General features: G+C 39.2%; 2 protein-coding genes across 3 annotated transcripts; one reads left to right on the top strand and one right to left on the bottom strand.

Annotated features, from left to right (window-relative positions):
• Nucleotides 1-135: 135 nt before the first annotated feature.
• On the bottom strand, nucleotides 136-4,446 carry nelfe (negative elongation factor complex member E). The gene is made up of 11 exons (XM_026942256.3): nucleotides 4,329-4,446; nucleotides 3,956-4,042; nucleotides 3,291-3,360; nucleotides 2,958-3,103; nucleotides 2,765-2,839; nucleotides 2,625-2,662; nucleotides 2,265-2,545; nucleotides 1,881-2,025; nucleotides 960-1,014; nucleotides 778-880; nucleotides 136-438 (listed from the first exon to the last, which is right to left on the bottom strand). Exons 2-11 carry the CDS (start codon nucleotides 4,028-4,030, stop codon nucleotides 365-367), a joined length of 1,062 nt encoding a protein of 353 aa, XP_026798057.1. The 5' UTR covers nucleotides 4,031-4,042; nucleotides 4,329-4,446; the 3' UTR covers nucleotides 136-364.
• A 129-nt stretch (nucleotides 4,447-4,575) lies between these two features.
• skic2 (SKI2 subunit of superkiller complex) lies at nucleotides 4,576-24,868 on the top strand. Of its 2 annotated transcripts, none has more exons than XM_026942254.3 (29): nucleotides 4,576-4,721; nucleotides 5,209-5,330; nucleotides 6,029-6,150; nucleotides 6,409-6,526; nucleotides 6,817-6,931; nucleotides 7,985-8,059; nucleotides 8,217-8,270; nucleotides 8,362-8,519; nucleotides 9,346-9,513; nucleotides 9,999-10,144; nucleotides 10,396-10,542; nucleotides 10,661-10,745; nucleotides 10,960-11,066; nucleotides 11,441-11,587; nucleotides 12,121-12,217; nucleotides 12,812-13,024; nucleotides 14,086-14,196; nucleotides 15,316-15,427; nucleotides 16,441-16,559; nucleotides 17,861-17,992; nucleotides 18,414-18,551; nucleotides 18,759-18,863; nucleotides 18,973-19,108; nucleotides 19,204-19,330; nucleotides 19,417-19,627; nucleotides 20,231-20,341; nucleotides 20,948-21,166; nucleotides 22,268-22,408; nucleotides 23,303-24,868. In XM_026942254.3, the coding sequence occupies exons 1-29, from the start codon at nucleotides 4,709-4,711 to the stop codon at nucleotides 23,501-23,503; spliced, it is 3,750 nt and encodes a 1,249-aa protein (XP_026798055.1). In that variant the 5' UTR covers nucleotides 4,576-4,708; the 3' UTR covers nucleotides 23,504-24,868. The 2 variants fall into 2 exon arrangements, with proteins under 2 accessions (XP_026798055.1, XP_034157421.1); XM_034301530.2 differs by lacking the exon at nucleotides 4,576-4,721 and adding an exon at nucleotides 4,750-5,021.
• Nucleotides 24,869-24,928: the final 60 nt, after the last annotated feature.

Genomic DNA, 24,928 nt, shown 5'->3' with positions numbered 1-24,928 from the left:
AGACATGCTTCAGGAAAATGATCTACCCCATCATTCATTATTTTCCTCTAACAGCATGCCTTGTTAATTACTGAATCCTTATCAGATTGTTACTAATGTATTAGTAACGTTCTCACAAAAAGAGATACACATCGCTATTTACAGCTGTTCAAACTTTATTGAGCGCTGTAATGCCAAAGCACAGTAAAGCTGATTACTGTATGAACTATAAATACACGCTCTACACACTCTAAAGTATTTTAATGAAAGTCTTACAGCTGTATGATTCGCATGAAAAAAAAACAACAGGGGAAGAAAGCAGAAAACCAATAGCAGTTCTGCATTTAAAAAAAAAAAAGTGTGTGTGTGTGTGTGTGTGAAATGCTCAGATGAAATCTTCACTGTAGACGACTTGATTCCGCTTGTCCCTGTACGAGCCTTTGGCGCTGTTCTGGACAGCTGCAAAATAAAAACAAGACGTAAATAAACATGTGTCTGAAAAACATAAAGGTGACAAATTAAAGGAAAAAACATGGTGGCTCTATTATGTATATATTTTACTGGCATTGATTTAAAGCATCACTGCAAATCAGTACAAAGTTTTTCTTTAGCAGATGATAAAACTTTTCTCTTGTGATGGGCGTGGTCTCTTCCAAGATGACTCCGCCCCCATCCACAGGGTGTCACTGAATCGTTGATGGGTTGGTTTTTCCTTTAATTCATTACTTGTGTAGCTTAAACAAAACAAGGCTTAATGTGAGAATCTCTCGAGAATCACGGCACGTTGGTTTTACTCACCCAGAGAACCCCAGACTGATTTCCCCGTAGCTGCATCCAGCATGGGCTGCTTTCTAGCGATGCTGACTTTGATGGTGATGTCACCCACTGTGGTGTTATTCAGCTAAAATCAGAGAACCATATTAGCAGTTTGTAAAGAACGTTAATAAAAGGACGTGTAAGTGCTGAGATTTGACACTGACCTCTACTACAGCCTGATCTGCCGACTCCATTTTCTCAAAAGTGACAAACGCACAGCTTGGAGGGGAACAAAGAGGGAAACACAAAGAAGCCATTCACACTGAGGTCATACACACAGAACAGCAAACATTCCCTTTTTCTCTCCAAAATCTCCTGCAGCAATCAGGAGTGCACACGTCTGTAGAGAAAATGCAGAAATAGAAATTCCCCTCCCAAGTTGCAAATGAACTCGAAGCTTGCTTGTGAACATCAGGTCATGCTGCTAAACATATGTGCCGAGTTAATAAGTAAAAGTGTTGCTAAGAAATGGCTTCACTTCCTGTTTAACAACTTTGTAGTCAAATTCATTTGCCTGGTACGGATGAAATTTTAAATGGCGGAAAATCCAATATTCTGAAAAAAATAAATAAATAAATACAATCACGGTATTCATTGATCTCAGCATAACCCAAGGAATCCCAAGAGGAAAGTGGAATTGCATTTCTAAATTATTCTTAAGGTATTTTAATGGCATGTCCAAATTTGCTCTGCTCTCAAAACCAAAATTACTGTGCAGGTAGCTGAGACTGTCATCCATCACTGTGCCAAATTTCATAAAAAGTGTACAAAGCCTTCTATGGGCTGCCATAGACTCCCTTGTGCAAGCGTAATCATAATAATAATAATAATAATAATAATAATAATGCATATAATTCCAGTATGGTGCTTGACCCCCTAATAATAATAATAAGCAGAAAACATCTACAGTTCCAGCAGGGTGTCTATGCACCTTCAGTGCTTGGCCCCCTAAATATAGGAAGAAACCTGCAGTGCCATGCTACAGGGTTCAGTGTGTGTGAAATGTTATTAAAGAATAACTGAATAATTACTGAAAAATTCTCCTTCACTGTCACAGAGATTAGCAGGTTAAATCTCAGTCATACTTGCGTGGTGAGTCCATGGACAGGTCGATGATGTTCCCATGCTGAGAGAAAGCTGCACGCAGGCTCTCTTCCACCATGCCTGCACCGTAAACGTACACGGTGTTTCCTTTCCGCATACCTCGCCGCTCCGGGTACGAGTCCGTACCTGCATGTGCACAAAAATCAGGATAATTTAAACGTTAATGGAACAAACTCAATGTAACTTAGAAGGAAACAATTCCACACAACACAGAGATTAAGCAATATAATTATTATAGGCTTGCTAATCATTAAAGTAAAAACAAAACAAAAGACTATTCTGTATAATTAATAATGCAATCATCAAATCTGTTACAAACTGTTAAGTATAACTATAATGGTATTGTTGATTATTATGGGATTTACGTCTGAAGGGTCCATCTCTGTCTCGCTCTCTGTCTCGTTCACGGTCTCTCTCTCTTTCCCTGTCCCGCTCTCTGTCTCTGTCTCTGTCCCTGTCTCGGCTCCTGTCTCTGTTCCTCTCTCGTTCACGCTCTCTGTCTCGGCCACGATCTCGATCTCGGTCTCTGTCCCTTTCTCGATCGCGCTCTCTTTCCAGATCCCTGTCCCGCTCGCGCTCGAAATCCCGGCTAGATGCTCCTCCACCTTCATCATCGTCACGCGAGCGGTCTGCCGGGCCGACGAAGCTGCAGCAGGAAGTGAAGATAAATATTAGTATCACAAAGTGTCCAAATAACTTATATACAGAGGGTCACTTAAAGTTACCTCTCATACAGAGCCTTTCTGTGGGTTCTTTTGGCTGACTGTAAAGGGAAAAAGTGGATTAATTTTCATAAATGATGAATTGGTAAAATGACCTACTACAGACTAAGACAAGCTGTGTAGCGTTATTAAATCATCTTTACCTCAGAAAGCTCCTCATCTGTAGAGACGCTTCTCTGAAACGGCAGGAATGCTGGAACTGGACCTTTCTCAGGATCCTAAGATTAAAAAACAAATAATGCTTGTAGTAAAGTAGAAATATATGATTTAAATTGCAATATTGACAACATAAAAACAGGAAAGTGACGACACTTCAACAGCATGGTGGTTTCGTACCTTTAATTTACCCTCGAGTGTTCGTGATCGCTTGAACCCCGAGTTCTTGTTCTCTGATTTGATGGCACTTATGGCGCCAGATTTGATGAGCATCTTGGCCTGCTCGGTGGCTGTCGCTGTGTCCACCACAGGCTGATCTGACAAGGCTTAAGAGAAACAGAGTACAACCCAACATTAAACTCCTGTCCTCAAACCAGGGCATGCAAACGAGGTGTGATATTAACTTCATAAATCAAAAATAAATACATCATAAACTAACATTTGCTCACTCCGACTATGACTTTTGTACTGATTCATTTTACACCAGTAGCCAGTAATGAAAACGTGACTCACTGCGTTTCAGTCCAGCCTGACTCGTCTGATTGCTGGAGCTCTGCTTCTTAAGCGCCAGCAGGGCTTTTTTCTACCGTGAGAGAAAACAAAGTTAACAACATGACAAAATGGTGCCTATGGTTTTTTTTTCTTTCATTTATCTGCTTGTCAAAACTGTCTGAATATCCAGGTCCAGATTAACACTGACACGTGACCCAGCACTATAATAATCCAGAAAACTGCTGAAATCCTACCGATCACCAAACACATATTTTTTAAAATATATTTTTATTTGGTATGTGTATAATCCTATAACAGTCCTTCTGAAAATATGTATAAAATTCTTATAAAATAGTCTCACATTATCACATTTATTCTTAAAGGTTCCTCATAAAAAAAAAAAAATCCTTTTAAATAAGAAAATAAATAATAGTCTTTACTAATTTATGTATTATTCAATTTTTTTTTGTAATGTATTTTAATAAAATAATATTTAAAATAAACAAATAAATAAAATACACCCACAAACATCTATTACTTAGATCTAATCTCCTCCTATTAAAGCACAACAACATAACACTATATCTAAATAAATAACTGAGCTGTTTATATGTGCTTCTGCATGAAAGTTTGCACAGATCCTCCATCATCACATCACCTGCTGCAACATCTGAATGCATTTCTACCTTTTTCTTTAACTTGGCATATTTCTTCTGCAGCGTTTCCTCCTCCTCTGTCAGTGAGTTTGGAAACAGCGCCATGTTCCAGTCAGACTGCAGAAGAAAAAAATGTAGACTTCAGGAATTTTTTTATTTTTAACCATCACAACAAACTGAACTAAGCCACAGTTAATAATTTGGCTAGCCAGTGAGCTATGAGAAGGGTTTCGGTTGTTAGCTAGCTAATGAACACTGCGAAATGTTGGGATACATTTAAAAGAAAAAAGCAAATAGGTCGTTAAACTTTTTTATTTTAGCTGTTAATATATTTCACGCTGGCAGTTACAAGCCATATGCTGCAAAAAGACTAGACTAAAAAACAGAAAGAAATGTTTGTTACTTCAAATCTCTCCTAGATGCAGAATTGGGAACGCGCACTTTTTTCACATCATTCGACGCACGGATATGACGTCATCTGTTGTCGTTTCTTCATTTTAGCGACCAGAATCGGTTTGCCACTGCAACCACACACACACACACACACACACACGCATATGTATATATAAAACAAAGGGGAACCAAAAAGTTCTGTGTTTGCTTTGGTGCATGAAATGATGAACTCTCTTTCATGTTTTAACTCTTAATTCAAAACTTTGTAAAAAAAAAAAAAAAAAAAGTCCTATCTTCGAAGTCCACGAACTTCCGGGGCGTCACTTCCTGTTCACGCGTCGCTTGTTTTCTGCAACTTCAGTGACTGAAATAAGAGAGCAGCAGTTTGGGATGGAGAAGATAAGTGAGTTAGCAAGAGACACTGTTTATTATTCAGTGGCTATATTATATATTTATTATTCTATTAATTCGTTTCTATTAATATGTTATTTTGTTTTTAATACCGGCGGTGTTCATTTAAAATGGCTAAATTGACAGCCAGCTGGTTGAATCCCAAATGGATTCCGGTTCCTTATGTATGTGCACTCTGTAGGGTGTGAGTGAGTGGGATAACGCGCCCTATGTAGTGCACTATAAGTGTGAGTGGAAGTAATTTGGAATTCGGTACCTTGTTAGCTAACTTGGCTAGCGTGAATAATTCATTGTGAGTGTTATAGTTTGTAGATAGTGTGTGTTTGCTTTTGTTGTTTTGCTAAAATTCTGACAGATTGTGTAAAAACTTTGAGAGATTTAATTTAGGGTTAATTTTAGCATGGCTTCCTGCTGCAGCATGCCTTAATTACCTTGTCCTGTGTGTGTGTGTGTGTGTGTGTGTGTGTGTGTGTGTGTAGATTTGCCAGCCCCTGGCCCTGATGATCTGCCTCTGTCCCTGCTGGAGATGGGCTGTTCAGGGAAGTTTGAGCTCCTCACACACCCACAGCCCGGTCACACACCCTTCCCACCACAGAGCACGGTGAGATGATCACCCCCAAACCTGCTGCTTTTTACATCTGCTCATCAGGATGTCACTTTCATTAAATTAAGTGAGACAAAAAGCAATATAGAGCTGTTAAAGGAGAAGTGATACAAATTTTCCACCAGCTGACCTGAAACAAGTCAGAGAACCACATACACACTTCAACACTCTCATAGAGACATTTACATTAAAGGCTTTTTTTGACACTTTTATCCAAAACAGCTTATAATCAGAGTAGTTGAGGATTACTGGTCTTTCTCGAGGATCCTACGGTGACAGCTTGGCAGTGCTGGGGTCTGAACTCACAACCTTAAGATCAATATAAGATAAAACACCTTGGGGTTTGGTTGTTTTTCAATAACAAAATGTCCCCAGCTGTTTTAAGAAGAAAAATCTTTGTCACATGTATGTTACAGTGCAGTGAAATTCCTTTCTTTGCATATCCCAGCTTTTTGGGAAGTTGGGGTCAGCTATGATACAGTGCCACCGGAGCAGATAAGGTTAAGGGTCTTGCTCGAGGGTGGTACAGTGGCAGCTCGGCAGTGTTGGTGTTTGAACTCCTGACCTTCTGATCAGTAACCCAGCGCCTTAACCACTGACCCACCATGGCCTCTTTTATTCCTTGGAGATGCTTAAAGAGAATTTGAATGCTTGAATATGAGTTTCTGGGATTCATGGTTCTTTTGTTCTTTCAGCTTCCTCATGGGCTTCCTCCATTCAGTCTGGACCTGAAGATGGAGGTAGAGAAACGTTTCCTGCAGGATCCCGCATGGATGCCCATACACGATACCACAGACGCCTTCCAGAAGTTTCTTAAGTATGAAGGCACACAGCCTGATCATGTTTCCCTGAGCATGTAGATCCTCGATTCAGATCCACTGAAATACCAGTTGGCAACCCGTGTCCTAGTCCGAGTCCATTTTACCGTCCCTTTGTCCTGCAAAGTGTTTTGAGAAATCTGTATTCATTAGATGTTCTTTTAGGCTAAGGCATTCTAGGCTAGGTCACCGTTAGTTGTAATATGTGCATCAGCATCAAATCAGCATCAAAATAATATATATTTTTTATCTCTCAGACTGACTAAAAGGGACAGACAAGTGGATTCGTTGTTGCACTGTTCGCTGTCTCCTCTGCACTCGGGTCTGTCTGTAGTGAGAGATCCCACCACCGGCATGCTGCTGGATTTTACAGAGGTGAAAAAGAAAAAACATGTCCACATTAACCCTTATTGTCTGTTTGCATCTAATGTATAATCATATATTAGATATAATGTGCACACACACACACACACACACACACAAAGAATGGAGACGAATTGTTTTGTCTGTTTCCAAAGAACTTTTATCTATGTCGCTGATAATTCAAAATCAAATGCCATGAACATTACAGTTATATTTCTATAAAGTTAAAAAGATGGAGTTGATGCTCCAAATCTGTATTAGTATTTGTATTTAGTATTGACATGTTTCTGTCTGTGTTTAAGGTGTTGCTGGAGCACACTGGCTTGTCAGCAAAGAACTCTTTATCAATGCAGCGGCAGCCTGGACCTCCATCTGAGAGCCTGAGAGGCAGCAACACCAACTACCCCTTCCTACCAGGTTTTTCCTTCAATTTCTCAGAAAAGGGCTTGGACGTAATCACACCATGTGTAATATATATATATTAGTGGATATATATATATATATATATATATATATATATATATATATATATATGTGTATATATATATATATATTTATATATATATATATATATATATATATATATATATATATATATATATATATATATATTTATATATATATATATATATATATATATTCTCTCTCTCTCTCTCTCTCTCTCTCTCTTTATATATATATATATATATAAATATAAATATATATACATACACACATATATATATATATATATATATATATATATATATATATATATATATATATATATTAGTGGCATCACTGTGTATAGACACAGAGAGAGGAATTATCCTTATTTTCCCCACCCAATCTGAGCACGGCTCAATGGAATCTAATCAACTGCAGCTTTGGTGAATGAATTTACTTGTACCAAATATTTTTTAAAAAATGCCAATAATTTATTTGTCCTTCTGTCATTCTTTCATATCTATTAATTCTGATTCAAGTATGCGTTCTGCTTTCTGTCAGTAATCATATTTCCTAGGATATACATGACATGTACACAGTGCTGGGCTGTAGCTCTGCTACAAGTGCTGATGTTTCTACTTTAAGCACTAAACTAACTAAACTAAAATTGCATTTCTTTGAGCTATGTCTGTTTTAGTCCAAAGACACAGACAAATTTATTTTCTCCCTCCAGTTTAAGTTTATAAAATATCAGATTTTAAGTGTGCATTAGCTGAATAACCAGATTATTGGTCTATAACCGAAGTGTCTGTATTGGATTTTGTGACATCAGAGTTTCTTGTTTAGATGGCCACTTGGTAATCTGGTAGCTACCCTAATTAGACACTGATTGGATTATTAGTGTGCATGTAAACCCACTCACTGTAAATCAGATTTAGGTCTTGAATGCATTAGCTGGATAAACCAATGAGGAGGTTGTAATAATGAATGATTTGGTTGCTTTTCAGCTGCTCCTGTAATACAGAGCGTCTCTTTTATCCTCAGGTGGTATGGAGGAGCTGACGTTAGAGCAGATAAAGAAAAAGTCCGAGTTGGAGGAGGACATTGACTTTGAGAATGGTGAAAATTCTTCAGTTTTTCTTTGTCACTGTATGGCTTTGCAACATGGCTGTTCATGTTCAGTGCCTGTGTAGAGTCTGTATAAGCATTTGTTCCAGGTAGGGGTGTGTTTATGCAATTTACAATAATGACTCTCTCTCTCTCTCTCCTTGTCTAGATTTACTGACGGTGCCTCCGGGGCTAAAAGCTGGCATGAACTTCAGTAACAAAGGTTTAATCCACAGCTATTTTCACACACGTACTACACCACTCTCCTCTTGGTGATGATTTATTACTCTGTGTCTGTTCTCAAAATACTGCAGAAGCTAACACTACAAAAGGAGACGTGAACCTGCTGTCCCTGCTGTCTACGTTTGATGATATAATTGAACCTGTGCCTGAGGAGAAAGAGAGAAGCTCAGGAAGTGGAGAGGAGTCCAAACTCCACAGAACTAACAGCCTTGAGGATCTGGGCATTAAGGTAAACAATGAATCAATATCAGTATTAGCCCTGATGAGTAAGGAATAAAACACTTCAGGACATGCTGTTATAGTAGAGTAATCAACTTCAGGGTAGAAACACATTAACCTGTTGCGATTCATCCTATAAGCGTTTTATTCCTCTTATTTGCCAATGATTAAATTTTGTTATTTATAAAAAAAACACGTTTTATCCATTTATCCATGTCTGTGAAACATTCTAGCAGCTATAAACAGTCATTCCCTTACCAACCTCAATTTTTTTTTCTCTCTTGAAGTTAATAAGTAAAAAAAATAGCTTTTTTTAACCAAGAAACCAGAAACACTCTTCAGGACCGAAGAGTTTTTCAAGTCGGAAATCCTGTTACAAAGCTCTGAAACTGGAGGTTCCTTCCAAAAATGTTCAATAAATGCCTCCTTGCTGAGAACTTCACCATACCAATGATTACACACACATGGAGTGTCTGTTATTCAAATCCCTGCCTAAGTTGTTACTGTAGGAAAGACAACATATTAGAATGAGTTCATTAATATACACTCGTGATCTGAATTACAACCAAAATATGATACAAAGCATGACCAGTGTTCTACTGTATAAAATATACATTAAAGCATTCAGTGATTTAAATACGGATGGATGTGATAGAATGCAGTGGAATATGATGTCAGGCTGTTGGATTTGTTATTATACAAACAATTGACTTTTATTACGAAAGAAAGTGTTAACTTTGAGGAGTGAGAGACCGCGCTTCTTTTGGACTTTACAGATTTAGACAGTTGCCTGTATTAATGTGAAACATGTGATTTATTCTTTTCATCTCTTCCAGGACACACTGCCATCTCCTGCTCCCGCTGGAGCTTCATCACCGAGCAAGACAGATGGAGGAATACAGAAAATCAGAGAAGAAAAGAAGGAAAGGAAGTGGGCTATGCCTGTGGACATCACCTCTCCGTGTGAGGATTTCTACAAACGAATCCCCAATCCTGCTTTTAAGGTGCAGATTGTACCCGTGTTTAGTGGCAGTAGCCATTTCTGGAGTATAAGGCACTTATTTAGAAGAATAGTGTACACTGATTTATCGTGGATGTGCATTACTATACCAGGCATTTTGTACTCAAAAATATAATGGTGTAGGATTTAAGCTTTAAATGCTTTCTCTTGAAAATCAAGAACTAAGAAATCTCCAATATAAACAATATGAAAAAAACCATGAATGCTATTAATTTATTTGATTATGGATCACTCCTGAGTAATGTATTAGAAATTTATAAAAATATCACACTACATTTGTATCATATTTCCTAGAAATAATGCTTTGTGGTGACATTTTTTCAATTTATTAGTACAACTACTATAAGAGTGTACCTTTATATCACTATATCATCACATCCCTTTAAAGGACTAAAATAAATCACTGCCTGGACAGAACAGGATAATGAATTATGTCCCTGTGTGTGTTTGTGTGTGTGTGTGTTTCAGTATCCGTTTGAGCTGGACGTGTTTCAGAAGCAGGCTATCCTCAGGCTTGAGGCTCACGACTCGGTCTTTGTGGCTGCTCACACCTCGGCGGGCAAGACTGTGGTGGCTGAGTACGCCATAGCGCTCTCGCAAAAACACATGACCAGGTGTGTGTGTGTGTGTGTGTGTGTGTGTGTGTGTGTGTGTGTGCGTGTGTGTGTTTGCTGAATCTGTATATAAGAACCCAAATGGAAGGTCCAAAATATCCCCCCCAAAATGTACACCTGGATAAGAGATAAATAACAATGGAAAAAAATATATGACTTATTAGTGTATGACACATTTGGTGGAAATCTTAATAATAGTAAAAATAATGATGATGGTGATGTCTTCCTTCAAACCCTGTCTTCCCTGTCAGAACCATCTACACGTCCCCCATTAAAGCTCTGTCCAATCAGAAATTCCGCGACTTTAAGAACACATTTGGTGATGTTGGACTTTTGACTGGAGATGTTCAGCTAAACCCTGAGGCCTCCTGTCTCATCATGACCACTGAAATATTGAGGTAATAAAGCAACCACGATCATACATTAACATTCATTATCATTCTCTGGTATAAGAGGAGAATGAAGCTTTCATAACCCCTTTCTCTCTCTCTCTCTCTCTCTCTCTCTGTCTCTCAGGTCTATGCTGTATAACGGCTCAGAGGTCATTCGGGACCTGGAGTGGGTTATATTCGACGAGGTTCATTACATCAACGATGCCGAGGTGAGATTTTCAGTGGATTGCCGTATTTTGGATTTATTGGTGTAGTCTGGTTGACTTTTTGTCCTGTTAGGGTTGCCTTTGCCAGATGTTTACCATGCTAGAGTTAAAATGTCTTTTTAGTTTCAGAAACTATGGGCACTGAATGCTGCTAATGAATCATTCCATAACTGATTCTCGGTTATAAGAGTCTCTTTCTGTTTTCTCTCTGTTTCAGCGGGGTGTTGTGTGGGAGGAAGTGCTCATCATGCTGCCTGAACATGTTAGCATTATTTTGCTCAGTGCTACAGTGCCCAATGCAGTGGAGTTTAGCGAATGGATCGGGTAGGTGTCATCATCTAACGCTTTTCCTGGATCGCTCTTATTGACGCTGTGTGTTAGGAGAGCATGGCTTTTAAAGGATTTAGCAGTTGGATATTCCTATAAAACAGCTACAAATTGCTGTCACTCTTGATCATTTATTTATTTATTTTTTAAAGTATACATTTTTTGGGTAAATGATGAATAGAAAATTTTCTTTCTTGTGGGCTCTTGGTATTCTTGGCTTTTTTTTTTTTTTTTGGTCTTTTTTCTTTTTCCACTTAAACTATTAGTAATTCTTTCTGTTTTCTCTTACACCTTGTGGCTTGTGATTTTTTTTTAGAAAAACTCTCATGGCCAATGTCTCGGTTTCTCCTCTTTTTCTCCTCCTCTGCCAGGCGTATAAAGAAGAGGCCGATCTACGTGATCAGTACAGTGAAGAGACCGGTGCCACTGGAGCACTACCTCTACACAGGAAACAGCACCAAGACTCAGAAAGAGCTCTTCCTCCTGCTGGATGCTACCGGAGGTTTCCTCACCAAAGGGTAAAGCCAAGAGATTCGTCTTGAGAAGATGGAGTGGTTTTTAGAGTAGGACAAGGCAGTAGGACGGTGTTTTAACAGCTGTTGTCTCAGCTTTTCCAAAAAAAACATGCATGAAGTGAAATTTTAAATTCGTTCAGGGCTAGGCATGTTGCTCTAGTAGTTACGGTAGGTTAGGCTTAACAATACATTGAAAACCCCACAGCCATGGAGAGTTTAAATGCTGAATATTAAGCGAAGTGCAAAGGTTCAGCGTTTAAACACTGCTCTAATGACTGAACCGTAAGGAGCTACAGATAGACAGCTCAGCTCAGAAACTGAACTACAGTAACACTAGTGGGGAAAAACTGTATTAGCACTTATAGGGTTTCTGAAGTGCCAAATGCCTTGTACATGATTGTGGCTTAAAACATACAGGCCATCTACAGAGACTATTAATATATTCTCTAAGCAGACAGTGTTTATGTGGTGTAAAATTTATACTGAGAGATTTATTGTCCAGGAAATATGGTAAGAAACTGATTTTTGTGCTTCAGGTACTACGCCGCTGTGGAGGCCAAAAAGGAGCGCACCAGTAAACATGCCCAGTCTTTTGGTACGAAGAAGGTGTCACAGAGCACCACACCAAGTCAGGTGTGTGTTCTTATTCATAATAATAATAATAATAATAATAATAATAATAAAGCTGTGTATCAGACATACTTTCACAACTGTGAGATGATGTATTTTTCTAAGTTATCATGAGTGAGGCCTAACTAACACTGTGAGCAGACAACATGGAGGCAGTTTTTTGTCAAACCATTAAATTAAAAGCAAATGAATTTAGTCTGAAGTGTAGAAAAAGAGCTGATTGGCTAACCAATAATATTTTTACCCATTCTAAACCATTTTTCTCATTCACCTTTCTGATTAAACATGTCATGACTGTTTTGTTGAAGATCTTTGAAATAAGTCTACAAGGGAATTTTGTGTTACTGTACCATATAATTTACACACAAATCTGCACTCACGTGACCCACAAGTTCACTCACTCTCCTCGTTTCCTCACCCTCACTTGTGTTTAGCAGATGTGAGATTCTCCACAAGGGGGCGCTCATGTTCAAGTAGCTGTTGTATGTGTTGTCACAATGGAGGATCTGATGAATGCACATACTGTATGTTTGCACTTGTGTGCTCTGTGTGTGTGTATATGAAGTAAAAGCATGTGTGCCTGTGTGTGTGTTTCAGGACCGGGCTGTGTGGCAGACGCTGCTCAACTTCCTGTCAGAGAGGCAGCAGACTCCGGTGGTGGCGTTCACCTTCTCACGCACACGCTGTGACGAAAACGCTCGCTCACTCACCTCTCTGGACCTGACCACCTCAGTGGAGAAGAACGAGATCCACTCCTTCTTCCAAAAGAGTCTGAGCAGGCTGAGAGGAGGAGACCGTCAACTCCCTCAGGTACATCCTGATCCATGATTGCTCAGTTTTCTGATGAGAACTTTAAACTTCAGTAAACACTGCATTACTAAGAAAGGCAGTGCTACAGAGAATTTGTCTTGTTCCATTGCTTTAACACACAAAGACACATGGAATATTTGGCTGGCTCTCTTGCTAAGTTTTCTCTTTTCTGGAAGAAGATGTTGTAGATCTAGACAGGTTTTTTTAGTGCTTCTACCTGGATAAAAACATGCTGGATAAAAACATGCACATCCTCATTTTCTCACAGTAATGTAACTACTGTGACACTTTTGAGAAAAATCACTTAGTCTGTGGAAAATAAACTTGTATATAGTCGATCAAGTCATTCATGAAAATTGTAATTAGTCATATTATAGTCATCCATATATATTATTTTTTAATGTGTAGGCCCCCAATTTAATTCAAGATACACATTTTTGTTACAATTTAATTTACTAGTAAATGAGCACTAATAAATATATTCATGAATTAACCCTACTGAATACTTTTTCCGCTTTATGCCTCATATCCTCTTACCTAAGGACCAGACAAGGCGTGCAGAGCACTAACCTGCTCAGAGGTGCGTGTCTGAATCCGGGTAATTAGCCTTACAGATCTTTACGGCCAGTGCTTGGTTTAATGGACCGCGCTGAAGATATGGATTACTTAAGAATGATAACAAAGTGAGGGAAAAAAACAGTCATGCAAACTTGTATTTAGAAATAGTGCTGATGTACAGTCAGAAGCTAGATAAACGGTAAAGATTTGCTATCCTGAGCAGAGGGGTTTTATTTGTGATTTGGATGTCTGTTCCTGCTTAACTGACATTTTTGAATCATTATTTTGTTACTGAGTGGAAAATTAAAGATTGAGATTTCACCATATGTTTTATTTTATATTCAAGACACATTAATATTCTTCTTCTATTATTATTTTTTTTGGGGAAAAAAGTTTTATATTGACAAAATGGACCCTGGCTCTATGATTTTTGCCGGAGCAGTAGATTCTTATACTGGCAACTTGGCACTCATGTGATGTTTCTGTTGCTCTTTGGTTCTCAGATCCTGCTGATGAGGGACTTGCTGAAGAGAGGCATTGCCGTGCACCACAGCGGCATCCTGCCGATCCTGAAGGAGGTCATCGAAATGCTTTTCTCTAGAGGCCTTGTAAAAGTACGTCTTAAAACCTTTGTTGTTTGCTCTAGGTGTTGTTTCAGTGTACACTGTATAACAGGATCAAGCAATTTATATATGGCTAGAAAAATCTGTCCTGTCATGTCTTTGCATCATCTCAGGTAACAAACTATTACGTGTATTACATGTGAGAATTTAAAAAAGTATACTGAGGAATTTGTTTTACATTTAATAATTCAAAAATGACATAACATTATTTGATTGTGTTTTTGCTCTTTAAACTCAGCTTGTACTTTTAAAAAAACATTATTTGAACGTTTTAGTTGGTATTAAACATTTAACAGGCATCTTACTGTTTCTTATGCCACAGCACTGTTGAATTCATTTACATTTATGGCATTTGGCAGACGCCCTTATCCAGAGCGACTTACAATAGTGTTCTTGAATTCTTGAATTTTATTAATGCATTTATCGTTTCTATAGCAACAGTTAAAACAGGGACGTGTATATTGGATTCTCCTTAAAATATAAGACTAATAATAAATGGATGAAGAAATCTAAGGAGCTAACATGTTTCACTGACATTCCACAACATTAAATGTAACTATAAATGGATAAAAAGTATGACACGGTGTTCTTTTAATTACTAAAAAAATGCTGTCGTTGGCAAATTGCTGTGGTATAAGAGGAATAAAACACTACAGGACGTGCTGTTTTAGACAAATAATCAACTTCCTGGTGGTAACGGGTCCTTTATATCACACCACTCCCATCACACTACATCACATCACTCCCATGTTGATTATTTTCCCATCAGCATGCCTCCAAGTGTTTTGCTCTTTGCGTAATATACAAGAGCTAACAAGGTTCCAGTATGCATGTCTTCTGTTATTATGAGGATGGATTAAGGGCATTTTGCAGTTTTTAATGAGACTTTTGAATGAGTTTTACTTCTCCCTGATGTCATTATTATGTGAAACTTTAATATCAGGCAATTCCACAATGCTCGTTGATTTGTGCATTACAAAACCCACTGGGGATTAGCTATAACTAGCACCTCAATAAATGTAGAATAATAGGTCCTCCTCCTCCCCCCACCCCCAATTCAGTAATCTAGTGCATACAGATGATCACAGTGATGTTTTCTTTCTCGTGGAGGTTCTTTTCGCCACCGAGACTTTTGCGATGGGTGTAAACATGCCTGCCAGGACCGTAGTGTTCGACAGCATCCGCAAACACGATGGAACTGGATTCAGAAACCTTCATCCTGGTAAAAAAAAAAAATAATAATGATGATAAATAGTGCACCGTTTATTCTGTGACCTCCTAAATTCTTTGTTCTACTCTCCTAATGGACCTAAGACACAAAGATATTTTATCATAACCTGTGTTTCTCACAAGGGTGCCAATAATTCTGGAGCTGTGTATGTGTAAGAATTCCTTGCCTGTCAGTCTGTTCCTGTTTTTTATTACTATTTATGATAACTGTGATTAACAAAGACTGAACTGATGCTCATTAGTGTTAGTGATCGTGCTGCTCATTAGATTTCACCAGGTGTTGATGGAATAACAGACCACAGTGAATGGGCAACACAATTATGTGTAAAAAGACAGATGTCTAATGTAAATTCGCTTCATCGGAAGCTTTATGAAATACTACAGGAGGCCTTTGATGTGCCTCTGTGTTTGTGCTGAGTGGGTGTAATCTCTTTGGATAGATGAGTGTAATCACTATGCACATAGTGATCAGTGAGAGGAAGAACATCAGAAATGACACTTAGCTAATTTCTTTAACATTTGAACTAAAATTAGTTGACATATATAATTAAATAAATAAATGAGCAAATTTGAGGTAGTCATAAGCCAAACATTACATGCACCTGAAATTACATGTCCAAATTTTATTCCTAGAATTATTATTGAGTAACAGAATATTGGTATTTAATGTTAAGTGAGAAAGAGATGGGAGTCTGTCACTGATAGAGGGCTGTGTTTTTAATTCTGAGATATTAATGTGCATCTTGATGCATGTTCAGCAAGAGTACTAAAGGGACAGAGGCCCCGCCTCCTTTACTGGGACTGTCAGACACAGAGGCCCCGCCTTCTTCACTGGGACTGATAGATACAGAGTAAAAATTTACTTCTGTGAATGACCTAACAAGAGTAATCTCAGGCCAAAGTTAATTAAATACACACACAGAAAGATTGTGTGTGATTGTGTGTGTGATTGTGTGTGTGATTGTGTGTGTGATTGTGTGTGTGATTGTGTGTGTTTGTCTGCAGGTGAGTACATACAGATGGCAGGGCGAGCAGGCAGAAGAGGGCTGGATGCTACAGGCACGGTCATCATCCTCTGCAAGACTGGAGTTCATGAAATGGCGGATCTGCATACGATGATGCTGGTGGGTCTGAAACTGAGTGCACCTCCATTTTATAATTGAGTTTAGTCTCCGCTCTAGAAAGCTTTACCCAAGGCATTTTGAAATGACACTTATTCTGGTTTGATATAGCTTTTAAATTCCAAATTAGTGGTGTAAGAAAAATATATGAATCAGAAACAATTCCTAGTAGCTATAAACAGATTATCTCTTTTTCTCTCTCTTTTTTTTTTTTAAAGTTAAGACCAAAAATGCATCTTGTCATATTACAGAGCGTAAACGCCTTCAAAACATAAAACTTAAAGTGAATCATATTGGAGTGGCCCTGAATCGAATCGTGTCACTGCTGTAATGAATCGTATCACATCATTAGTGAACTGAAGTGTATTGAATCGTCACTTGTTTAACTGCATGGTTTTTGTATCGTATCGTATACTATGTATCGAGATGTGTATTGTGTTGCCTGAAAGGCGGAGATTCACACATCAATGTTTCAGGTCTTTGGAACATTGGAGACTGTTTTTGTTGGTGATTTGTTTTCCAGCTGAGAGGCAGGGGCTTGGCGGATGATGATAATAAAGTATTTGAGATGTTTGGTATAATCGGGTTATTGATTAGAACATGTGATGGAATTGTGGTCTGTGTAGCTTGTGTAGCATTTTTGTAGTCTGGGAGCCAATACTATGAATATTCCAAGTTATGAATTTAAGCGATGATACATTATGTTCACTAATTGTTCGCTCTTAACAGGCCTCTCCATCCCTAAGCAGTATGGTTAGATTTCTAAAGTGGAATTAAAGGGAAAACAAGCTTGTCATAGCAATCAGGAACCATTGATACAAATTGTGTTGTGGCTTTTAATTCATTTTTTTTACAGGTGCCATTTTTTTACATAATGAAGGGTTTTAAAATGTGAGTGCTTGTGCAATCTGTACCTGCATGTTTGTGTGTTTGGAGGTTCCTATCTGGCTCTTCTCTGAATGTTAATCAGCGCTGTGTCATGGATGGTTCCAGAGGCTCGTGCCGGCTCACTGCTCCATGGCAACAGCATCACCGATGGACTGAGGGATGTAATTACTCACAGCGGGATAGAAAGAGAGCTGTGATCTCCATCAAACCCATTTTACTTATTTTTCCACATTCCTCAAAAAAAAAAAAAAAAAGCTCTTGCAAAACTCAGTTAATGGGTTTTGAGTTTATTTTCTCAGCTGTTTGGTCATATCTGTGTTAAAAACTGTGTGCAACAAGGTGTAAATTTTACCCATTTGCAGTCTAACCTGATTTTTATTATGCAGCTGATCGAAAGACTTTTCGCATTTCCTCAGGGAAAGCCAACGTTGCTGCAGTCCCAGTTCAGGCTGACTTACACCATGATCCTCAACCTGCTGCGAGTCGAGGCTCTCAGAGTCACCGACATGATGCGCAGGAGCTTCTCTGAGAGCCACAGGGACACACAGGTGGATACATTTCCCAGCAGCCCGTGTTCTTCAAAGCTCTTTTGTAAAATACCTGAAGTTTAGTTCTGTAGGTTTTTTGCAGACCATTAAATACAGGAAATACAATAAGGTGGAAAAATATATCAACTGCTGGAGAGTTAGCTTGTATAAAAATTTCAAATCAGTTTTGTTGCTTTTGTTCTATGTCCTGAAAAAAAAAAATAGCAAAATCTTTTAAACCCTTTTAATTTTTTTATCTTTCTGCTAAGGCAAATTAGATTGGACTGACCTCAAAGGTTTTTTTTTTTTTTTTAGATTTCTAGGAAAGATGTGTAGCAGATGTAAGAACATTTGGCAAATTATCTTTGCAAATTGTCTGTCTTTGGTCTCTGTCACTTTCTCTCTCTCTCTCTGTCTGTCTCTCTCTGTCTCACTCTTTCAGGCCAATGAGAGGAGGATATCAGAGTTGAAAAGTGAGCTTTCCTCTCTCCCACCTCTTGACACAGAGGGTCAGTTATCTGATCTGCTCTCCTATTACCACACATTGACAGAGCTACGCATAACAACAGAAGCCCTGCAGGTACATGAGAACACACACACACGCGCACACACACACACACACACACACACACACACACACACACACACATCATCATCACACCATCACAGATAAGCTACTACTTTTATACTGAGGTACATAGTAAGCACTATTTTAAAAAAAAAAAAAAATGCTTTTGGGTTTTTGTACATGAGTAAAAATGTGAGTTTCCCACTCCCGCTATCTCAGCAAGCAGTGATGGAGTCAGTGAACGGAATGAAGGCTTTGTCAGTGGGGCGGGTTGTTGTGGTCAACAACGCTCAGCACTTCAACGCCCTGGCTGTCCTCTTACAGGTCCGTGTGTGAAGGCTTCATGTCTAATATTATTGTCACAGCTTGAGAGCTCTCGAACTTGGTGGCTGATTTTGTTTAATGGAAATGTCTGCTATTCTGCTGCCCTCAGGTGTCCACTGACTCTGTGAATCGGACGTTCACTGCCCTCATCATTTGTGATAAAGGGAACGAAGAAGCAGCAGGACCCATACAGAACAACCGGGAGTTCACACACCTTCACAACAGCAGCCTTTTCATCCCAGAGGGTCAGTCTCGTACATGTCACCACCTCGTACTGGCTACTGTACGAAAAGACAAGTTATATTGTTCTCATTGTTTGTGTGTGTTTGTGTGAGTTTAGGTCCCTGCAGTCACACAGTGCAGAAGCTGAAGCCGCAGGACATCTCAGCCATCACAGTTAAGACCCTGAAGGTCATTCCAGAGAGGATTATCGATAACTATAACAAGAGACAGCAGCCCCGCTTCAGGTGGACAAGCATCCGTTTTGCGTCTGCTCCCATTTATTTCACTTTTCTCAGATCATTAAAGTCAACTTTCCCTCTTTTCTTCCCAGACTGGATCCACCCGGTCAAGCCATTTCCACTGCGACTCAGGAGCTCCTGCGATTGGCTGAGGCCAGCCCAGATGGCATCGCGACCCTCGACCCTGTGAATGACCTCCACCTGAAGGGTGTGGATGTGGTGGAGGGTGTGATGAGGCAGCGAGTCCTTCGGGACAGCCTCAAAGACTTCCACTGCACCCACTCACCCACCTTCACTGAGCAGGTATGTCTTGCTCTGTTGTTCCCTCACGTGTGCCTACATTTACCTGTCTCACCCTTTAACTCTCTCACTCATTCTTGCCTGTCTACCAGCTGAGGGTCTGGGTCATGGCATCAAAAGTTCGGAACTCTTCTTGTTCTCTCTCTCAAGTTCTTAAGCTCTTTCAGTCAACATTGCCGTCTTATTTGTATTATTTTTAATACTAATGTGTTTATTTTTAATTCTAAAAAAGAGTGTGTGATTATTTGTACACCTCTCGTTGATTCACGAAAAACCACCAGAAGCATCTACTTAGACAGTTACTTATACAAAATCCTAAGTGTATTCTTTCAAGCTGCTGCACAACTTTGCATGGTATTAAAAACTGAATTATAATAGCTAATCCTTCTGGCCCCGGCTGCCATCCCTTCAGTCTCGGTGCATAAGAGGCTAATGTCTCATAAGCTCATATTAATGTCATCCAGGCTCCAGCGTTGGAGGAATGAGATTAAACTCATCTCCTGCCACTAATTTGAATTTATTCGGATGCCTAGTCAGAAAAACGTCTTCCATGAGTGATTAGTGATTGAGTGGATTGTCTAACAGCAGCTCCTTTTTTGTCCTCAGTTTGCACGTGTGCAGGAGCGGATGAAACTGCAGGAAGAGTTGGATAAACTGCTGTTCTTGATCTCAGATCAGTCACTGACTCTGCTGCCAGAGTACCACCAGAGGATTAAGGTCAGTGGCTGTTACTGCTGCTTTCCTGATCTCTTCCCAAACACAAAGTGGCACATGGTAGACCAGTTACACTGTTTGTAATATGGAGGACATAATTTGATGAGTATAGTGAGAAATATATTCTTATGAATTATATAAATGTCATCCTCCTATTGAAATGCAGTTATTTAAAAAAGTGACATTTTGTAGTGAATAAATCACTATGAGGAGCGCTATTACAGGAAAATAATCAGTGGCAGAACAGTGTGATGCGCCCCGACAAAAAGTGAAGTAGAGTCACTGTTAAAGCCCTGAAGTTGTCTCGAAGTGTTTTATTCCTCTTATACCACAGCAGTTGGCCAATTCTAAAATATTGACATGTTTTATCCATTTATTGTTACATTTAATGTTGTGAAGTTAGTTCTTCCCACTGCATAAGTCACAGAACACAGTAGAAGGTGAAAAATTGATCTTTTTGTTTAGAAGCATTATAATTATTGAAACAAATGATGGTACGTCGTATGTTGGCTGAACATTTATTGTGTATTTGCAGAAAATGCAATAGCACACTGTAGTTTTATATAATGATTATGTTATGTGAATATATTTTGGTATTCTGATCCACAGGTCCTGGAGGCTCTGAATTACATTGATGGTAGCGGAGCGGTGCAGCTGAAGGGTCGAGTGGCGTGTCAGATCAGCAGTCATGAGCTCCTGCTCACAGAGCTGCTGTTTGAGAACACACTGAGTCCTCTGGCCCCGGAGGAGAGCGCCGCCCTGCTGTCCTGCCTCGTCTTCACACAGAACACTCAGATAGAACCGCACATCCCCAACACGATCCAAGAGGTATGCACAGCACCGTGTGTGTGTGTGTGTGTGTGTGTGTGTGTGTGTGTGTGAATGCGTGTAACACTGCTAATAAACTATAGAGGTGACTGGTGACTTGCTATAAAACTATAGAGGTGACTGGTGACTACAGCCTTCTGGAAGTTTCTCTCCCATTCATTATAAATAACTTAGAAAATTTGTAAATGAAGAGATCAATGCGCCAGACCAAACTGTCTACCATTATTTTATATATTTTATTTTTAAAGAAATGTTTGAAAAGATGACCGAAAAGGTAAATGACTGTGTAATAAATGTCACGATATGCATTAAAGGTGTGGATCAGGACTGTGATCCTGCGGGGCCCAACAAAAAACCTGCACAAGCAGGTGGTTTTTACTCATGCAGGTGGGATCAGCTGGTCGTTTTGACGCTTGCAGGACAAAGAAAAAGCATATTTATTATCATAGTCATGCTTTGGCATGTCAGATAGTTCACACAATACAAAATAGTGTATGTTAGACAAAATATCTAAACAGACATCTCTATATTGGTAAAGTCTGATGCTACACGTGCATTTCTTTTATTATCAGTGCACTGTAATTCAGAAACATTGGCAATATGCAGTGTGGTCTCTCATTCCTCAAAATATAGCATAACAACCTAACGTAGTAGTACAGCCTAACTGCAATTTGAGAAATCTGTTCAGTTATTCGCTGCTTTCACATGTAAAAAGGAATAATGCTAGTCTGTCTAATCAGAGTGCTTACTGACTCACTGTTGCCAGAGTGCAGTTACTGGAACAGGCTGCTTCTGCTCCAAGCCTCCAGGAAGGGCAACACACCTGCTGAGCTCCACACACACACACACACACACACACACACTTGTCCTGTGTCAGTGTGTGTTGTTAAACAGCCCTGGAACATGAACAAGTTTTAAAGAGGGCCTGAAATAGTGAATGAAAGGCAAGTGAGGAGTGTGTGTGTGAGTGATTTATAGCATGCAGGAGTGCCTCTGAAGGAGCAGAAGAGAATCGAGTAGAGACATAGAAGCTCTATGACTTTGAGTTTTAATAACATGAGAGATAACATCCTTACTCGTTTTTTTTCTCCCCTCAAACAGGCAATCGATCGGGTGCTGTGCGTGGCTCAACGTATCGGGGAGCTACAGCGCGACTGTGGCCTCTCTCAGACCGTCGAAGACTTTGTGTCCCAGTTTAAGTTTGGCCTGACTGAGGTGGTGTACTGCTGGGCCAGAGGAATGGTGAGCACTGACCCAAAAACCCACACAAGTTTGACCTTGCAAGGCTGCCGTATCACTGAGCCACTCTGGGCTCATTTCTCAGAGGATTTTTGTGAGAGTGCTTTATAGGATTTTAACAGTGTGATAAATAAGGAATAAAACACTTAGGGGAGTGCTGTTATAGGACAATAATCAATGAAGCAGTGGTGTGATGAAGTGGAGTGACTGTTGACACACTGAAGTTGATTATTTTCCAATATCCGAGCACATCCCGAAGCGTTTTTCTTTTATAGAAGCTGCATTATGTTTAATGTTGTAGAACGTCCATGAAGCAAGTCACTTCCTGTTATCACTTACGGTATAGCAGCTATAAACAGTCATTTTCTCAGTAGTCCTTTTTCCTCTCTCTCTCTCTCTCTCTCTCTCTCTCTCTCTCTCACACACAAAGTTAATAAGACAAAAAACGCAGCTTGTCATGTTACCAAGAAGTCGTAATGCACAAAATCCTCTGTCCTGAAGACTTTCGCATGGAGGAGACTCCTTCCATAAATGTAAAATTATCTCCTTACTGAAAACTTTCTGCATCCCTGAATAGATTAGACATTTTTCTTTGCTATAAATACCAACACATTTTTGATCTGTTTATTGTTAGCTTTAGATAATGTGAAGTGCCCGTATCACTCCGCTGAGTCGATTATTTCCGTACAACACACTGTCGGTTTTTATTTTTTACTTATCTATTTTATACTTATATTTTCACATATCATCTGTGTACTGTTACTATCACATTACTTTATCACAGTATATCACCACACTTGTGGAGATATCAAACTAGAACATGTTAACATTAACAGGTATAAACTGTGCATTACGTGACAGTAGTAAATCAGAGCATGATGTATTTGTGTGTGACAGCCCTTTGCAGAGATCGCCCAGCTGACGGACGTGCAGGAGGGAACGGTGGTGCGCTGCATTCAGAGACTGGATGAAGTTCTGAAGGAGGTTAGACAAGCAGCCCGAATTGTAGGAGATTCGGTTTTGGGCAGCAAGATGGAGAGAGCATCGCTGGCCATTCGCAGAGACATCGTGTTCACGGCATCTCTTTATACGCACTGAGAGAGTGTGCGCCTCAGGATGGCTGAGTGTGTGTGCTAATGTGTAAAAATGGGCAAGTAAACATAAAGTGCCAGTTAATGATTGCATGAATGTGCTAACATCCTAATTAATTGATGTGTAACAGCGAAAACACTGAGGATCAGCGTGCATTGTTGAAGGAGAAATGGCCATTTTACATCTGTAATGATTAAAGATGGCGCCTCTGAGCACTGAAGACAGCTGAAGATACTAAATCCATGTGATTGCAGCTTTGAAGTGGGTCCAAATGTTTACATTGTGTGTGTGTGTGTGTGTGTGTGTGTGTGTGAGGGAGAGAGAGAGTGAGTTTGCTTGCATTGTTAAGAAAGCAGTAATGTCTGATGAATTGGAAATCAAAGACAAAACCAATCATGGGCTGTAATTTATTGTACAGTAATAAAATCCACTGTATCTGAAATGAGCGATAGTCCACTCCACAGCACTACATGTCAACTCTAGTAAAACAAATACAACTAGGAGCCGGGGCTCCTAGTAAACATTACATTGACTGTCTTGTAAAATGAATTTAAAAGAATCTCAAAAAAAGAGACGTAGTGATTAAGGATGGAACTATATGATAAATTCGAGCATGATAATCATGCAAACGATATTCTCTGCCATATAACAGTGTGGTAGAAATTGCTCTTAGCCTTCATTGTAGAATCTAAAATAGCACTTTCCCTGATCATGTAGCAGATTTTCACAGAACGTCCTGCAACACAAATTCATCAGTGTAGCATAACGTTACACTTAGAGTTATTTCAGAATTCCTCAACACACTTTACTTTCATACCTGGTACACTGTCACACTCCTAATAATGATATTATTTATAATCATTTCCGTCATACAGCAATATTCTTGGTCATAAGTACAATGAAAAAGTCCGTGTTTAAGGGATGTGTGTAAGTTAGCTCCTCTTTGTCAACATGACTGTGCTTTCAGATCAGTTGTATTATAATTGTCAGATCACAGATGCATAAAGTGTACATGTTTGCTGACTTTTTCCCTTGCTTTTGGTAGAGATTTATCAAAAAATGCCATTTTTTTTTAATTCTAAAACTTTAAATGCTGCTAAATGTCTGCCTTGGTTGCTATATTAAGCTAGCAAGCAAGTGTTACTAGCTAATGTTCATTGACTATATCGGCTAGCTAACATGGCTAAACATCCTTCACTCAATACTAGACAAGCTAATTCAATAAACCTTTTACAAAAATACACAAGAATTGTTTTGCCACAGGACTGTGGATTGTTTCAGTGTTTTTCATTATATTTTGGGAATTGCGTATATCTACAAACGAGTATGTCAGTGTGTGTGTTTGAGAATGGTGAACTGTGATATCTGCAGTATTCCTGCCATACTTTCACCAGTAACCAGATATTACTTGTGTGTTGGACCATTCTCAGC

Source organism: Pangasianodon hypophthalmus, chromosome 29 (genome assembly GCF_027358585.1).
Source record: "Pangasianodon hypophthalmus isolate fPanHyp1 chromosome 29, fPanHyp1.pri, whole genome shotgun sequence".
Taxonomy (NCBI): domain Eukaryota; kingdom Metazoa; phylum Chordata; class Actinopteri; order Siluriformes; family Pangasiidae; genus Pangasianodon; species Pangasianodon hypophthalmus.
This window is presented reverse-complemented; position numbering and strand designations above follow the sequence as displayed.

Bases quoted from the DNA above. Each gene is read 5' to 3' on its own strand.
- nelfe (XM_026942256.3), bottom strand. From the start codon at position 4,030: ATGGCGCTGTTTCCAAACTCACTGACAGAGGAGGAGGAAACGCTGCAG. The intron at 3,361-3,955 runs GTAGAAATGCAT...CTCTCACGGTAG, and splicing joins ATGCCAAGTTAAAGAAAAAG to AAAAAAGCCCTGCTGGCGCT. The intron at 439-777 runs GTGAGTAAAACC...TTTATTTTGCAG, and splicing joins ATCAGTCTGGGGTTCTCTGG to CTGTCCAGAACAGCGCCAAA.
- skic2 (XM_026942254.3), top strand. The intron at 8,520-9,345 runs GTAAACAATGAA...CATCTCTTCCAG, and splicing joins TTGAGGATCTGGGCATTAAG to GACACACTGCCATCTCCTGC. The intron at 16,560-17,860 runs GTGGGTCTGAAA...GCATTTCCTCAG, and splicing joins ATCTGCATACGATGATGCTG to GGAAAGCCAACGTTGCTGCA.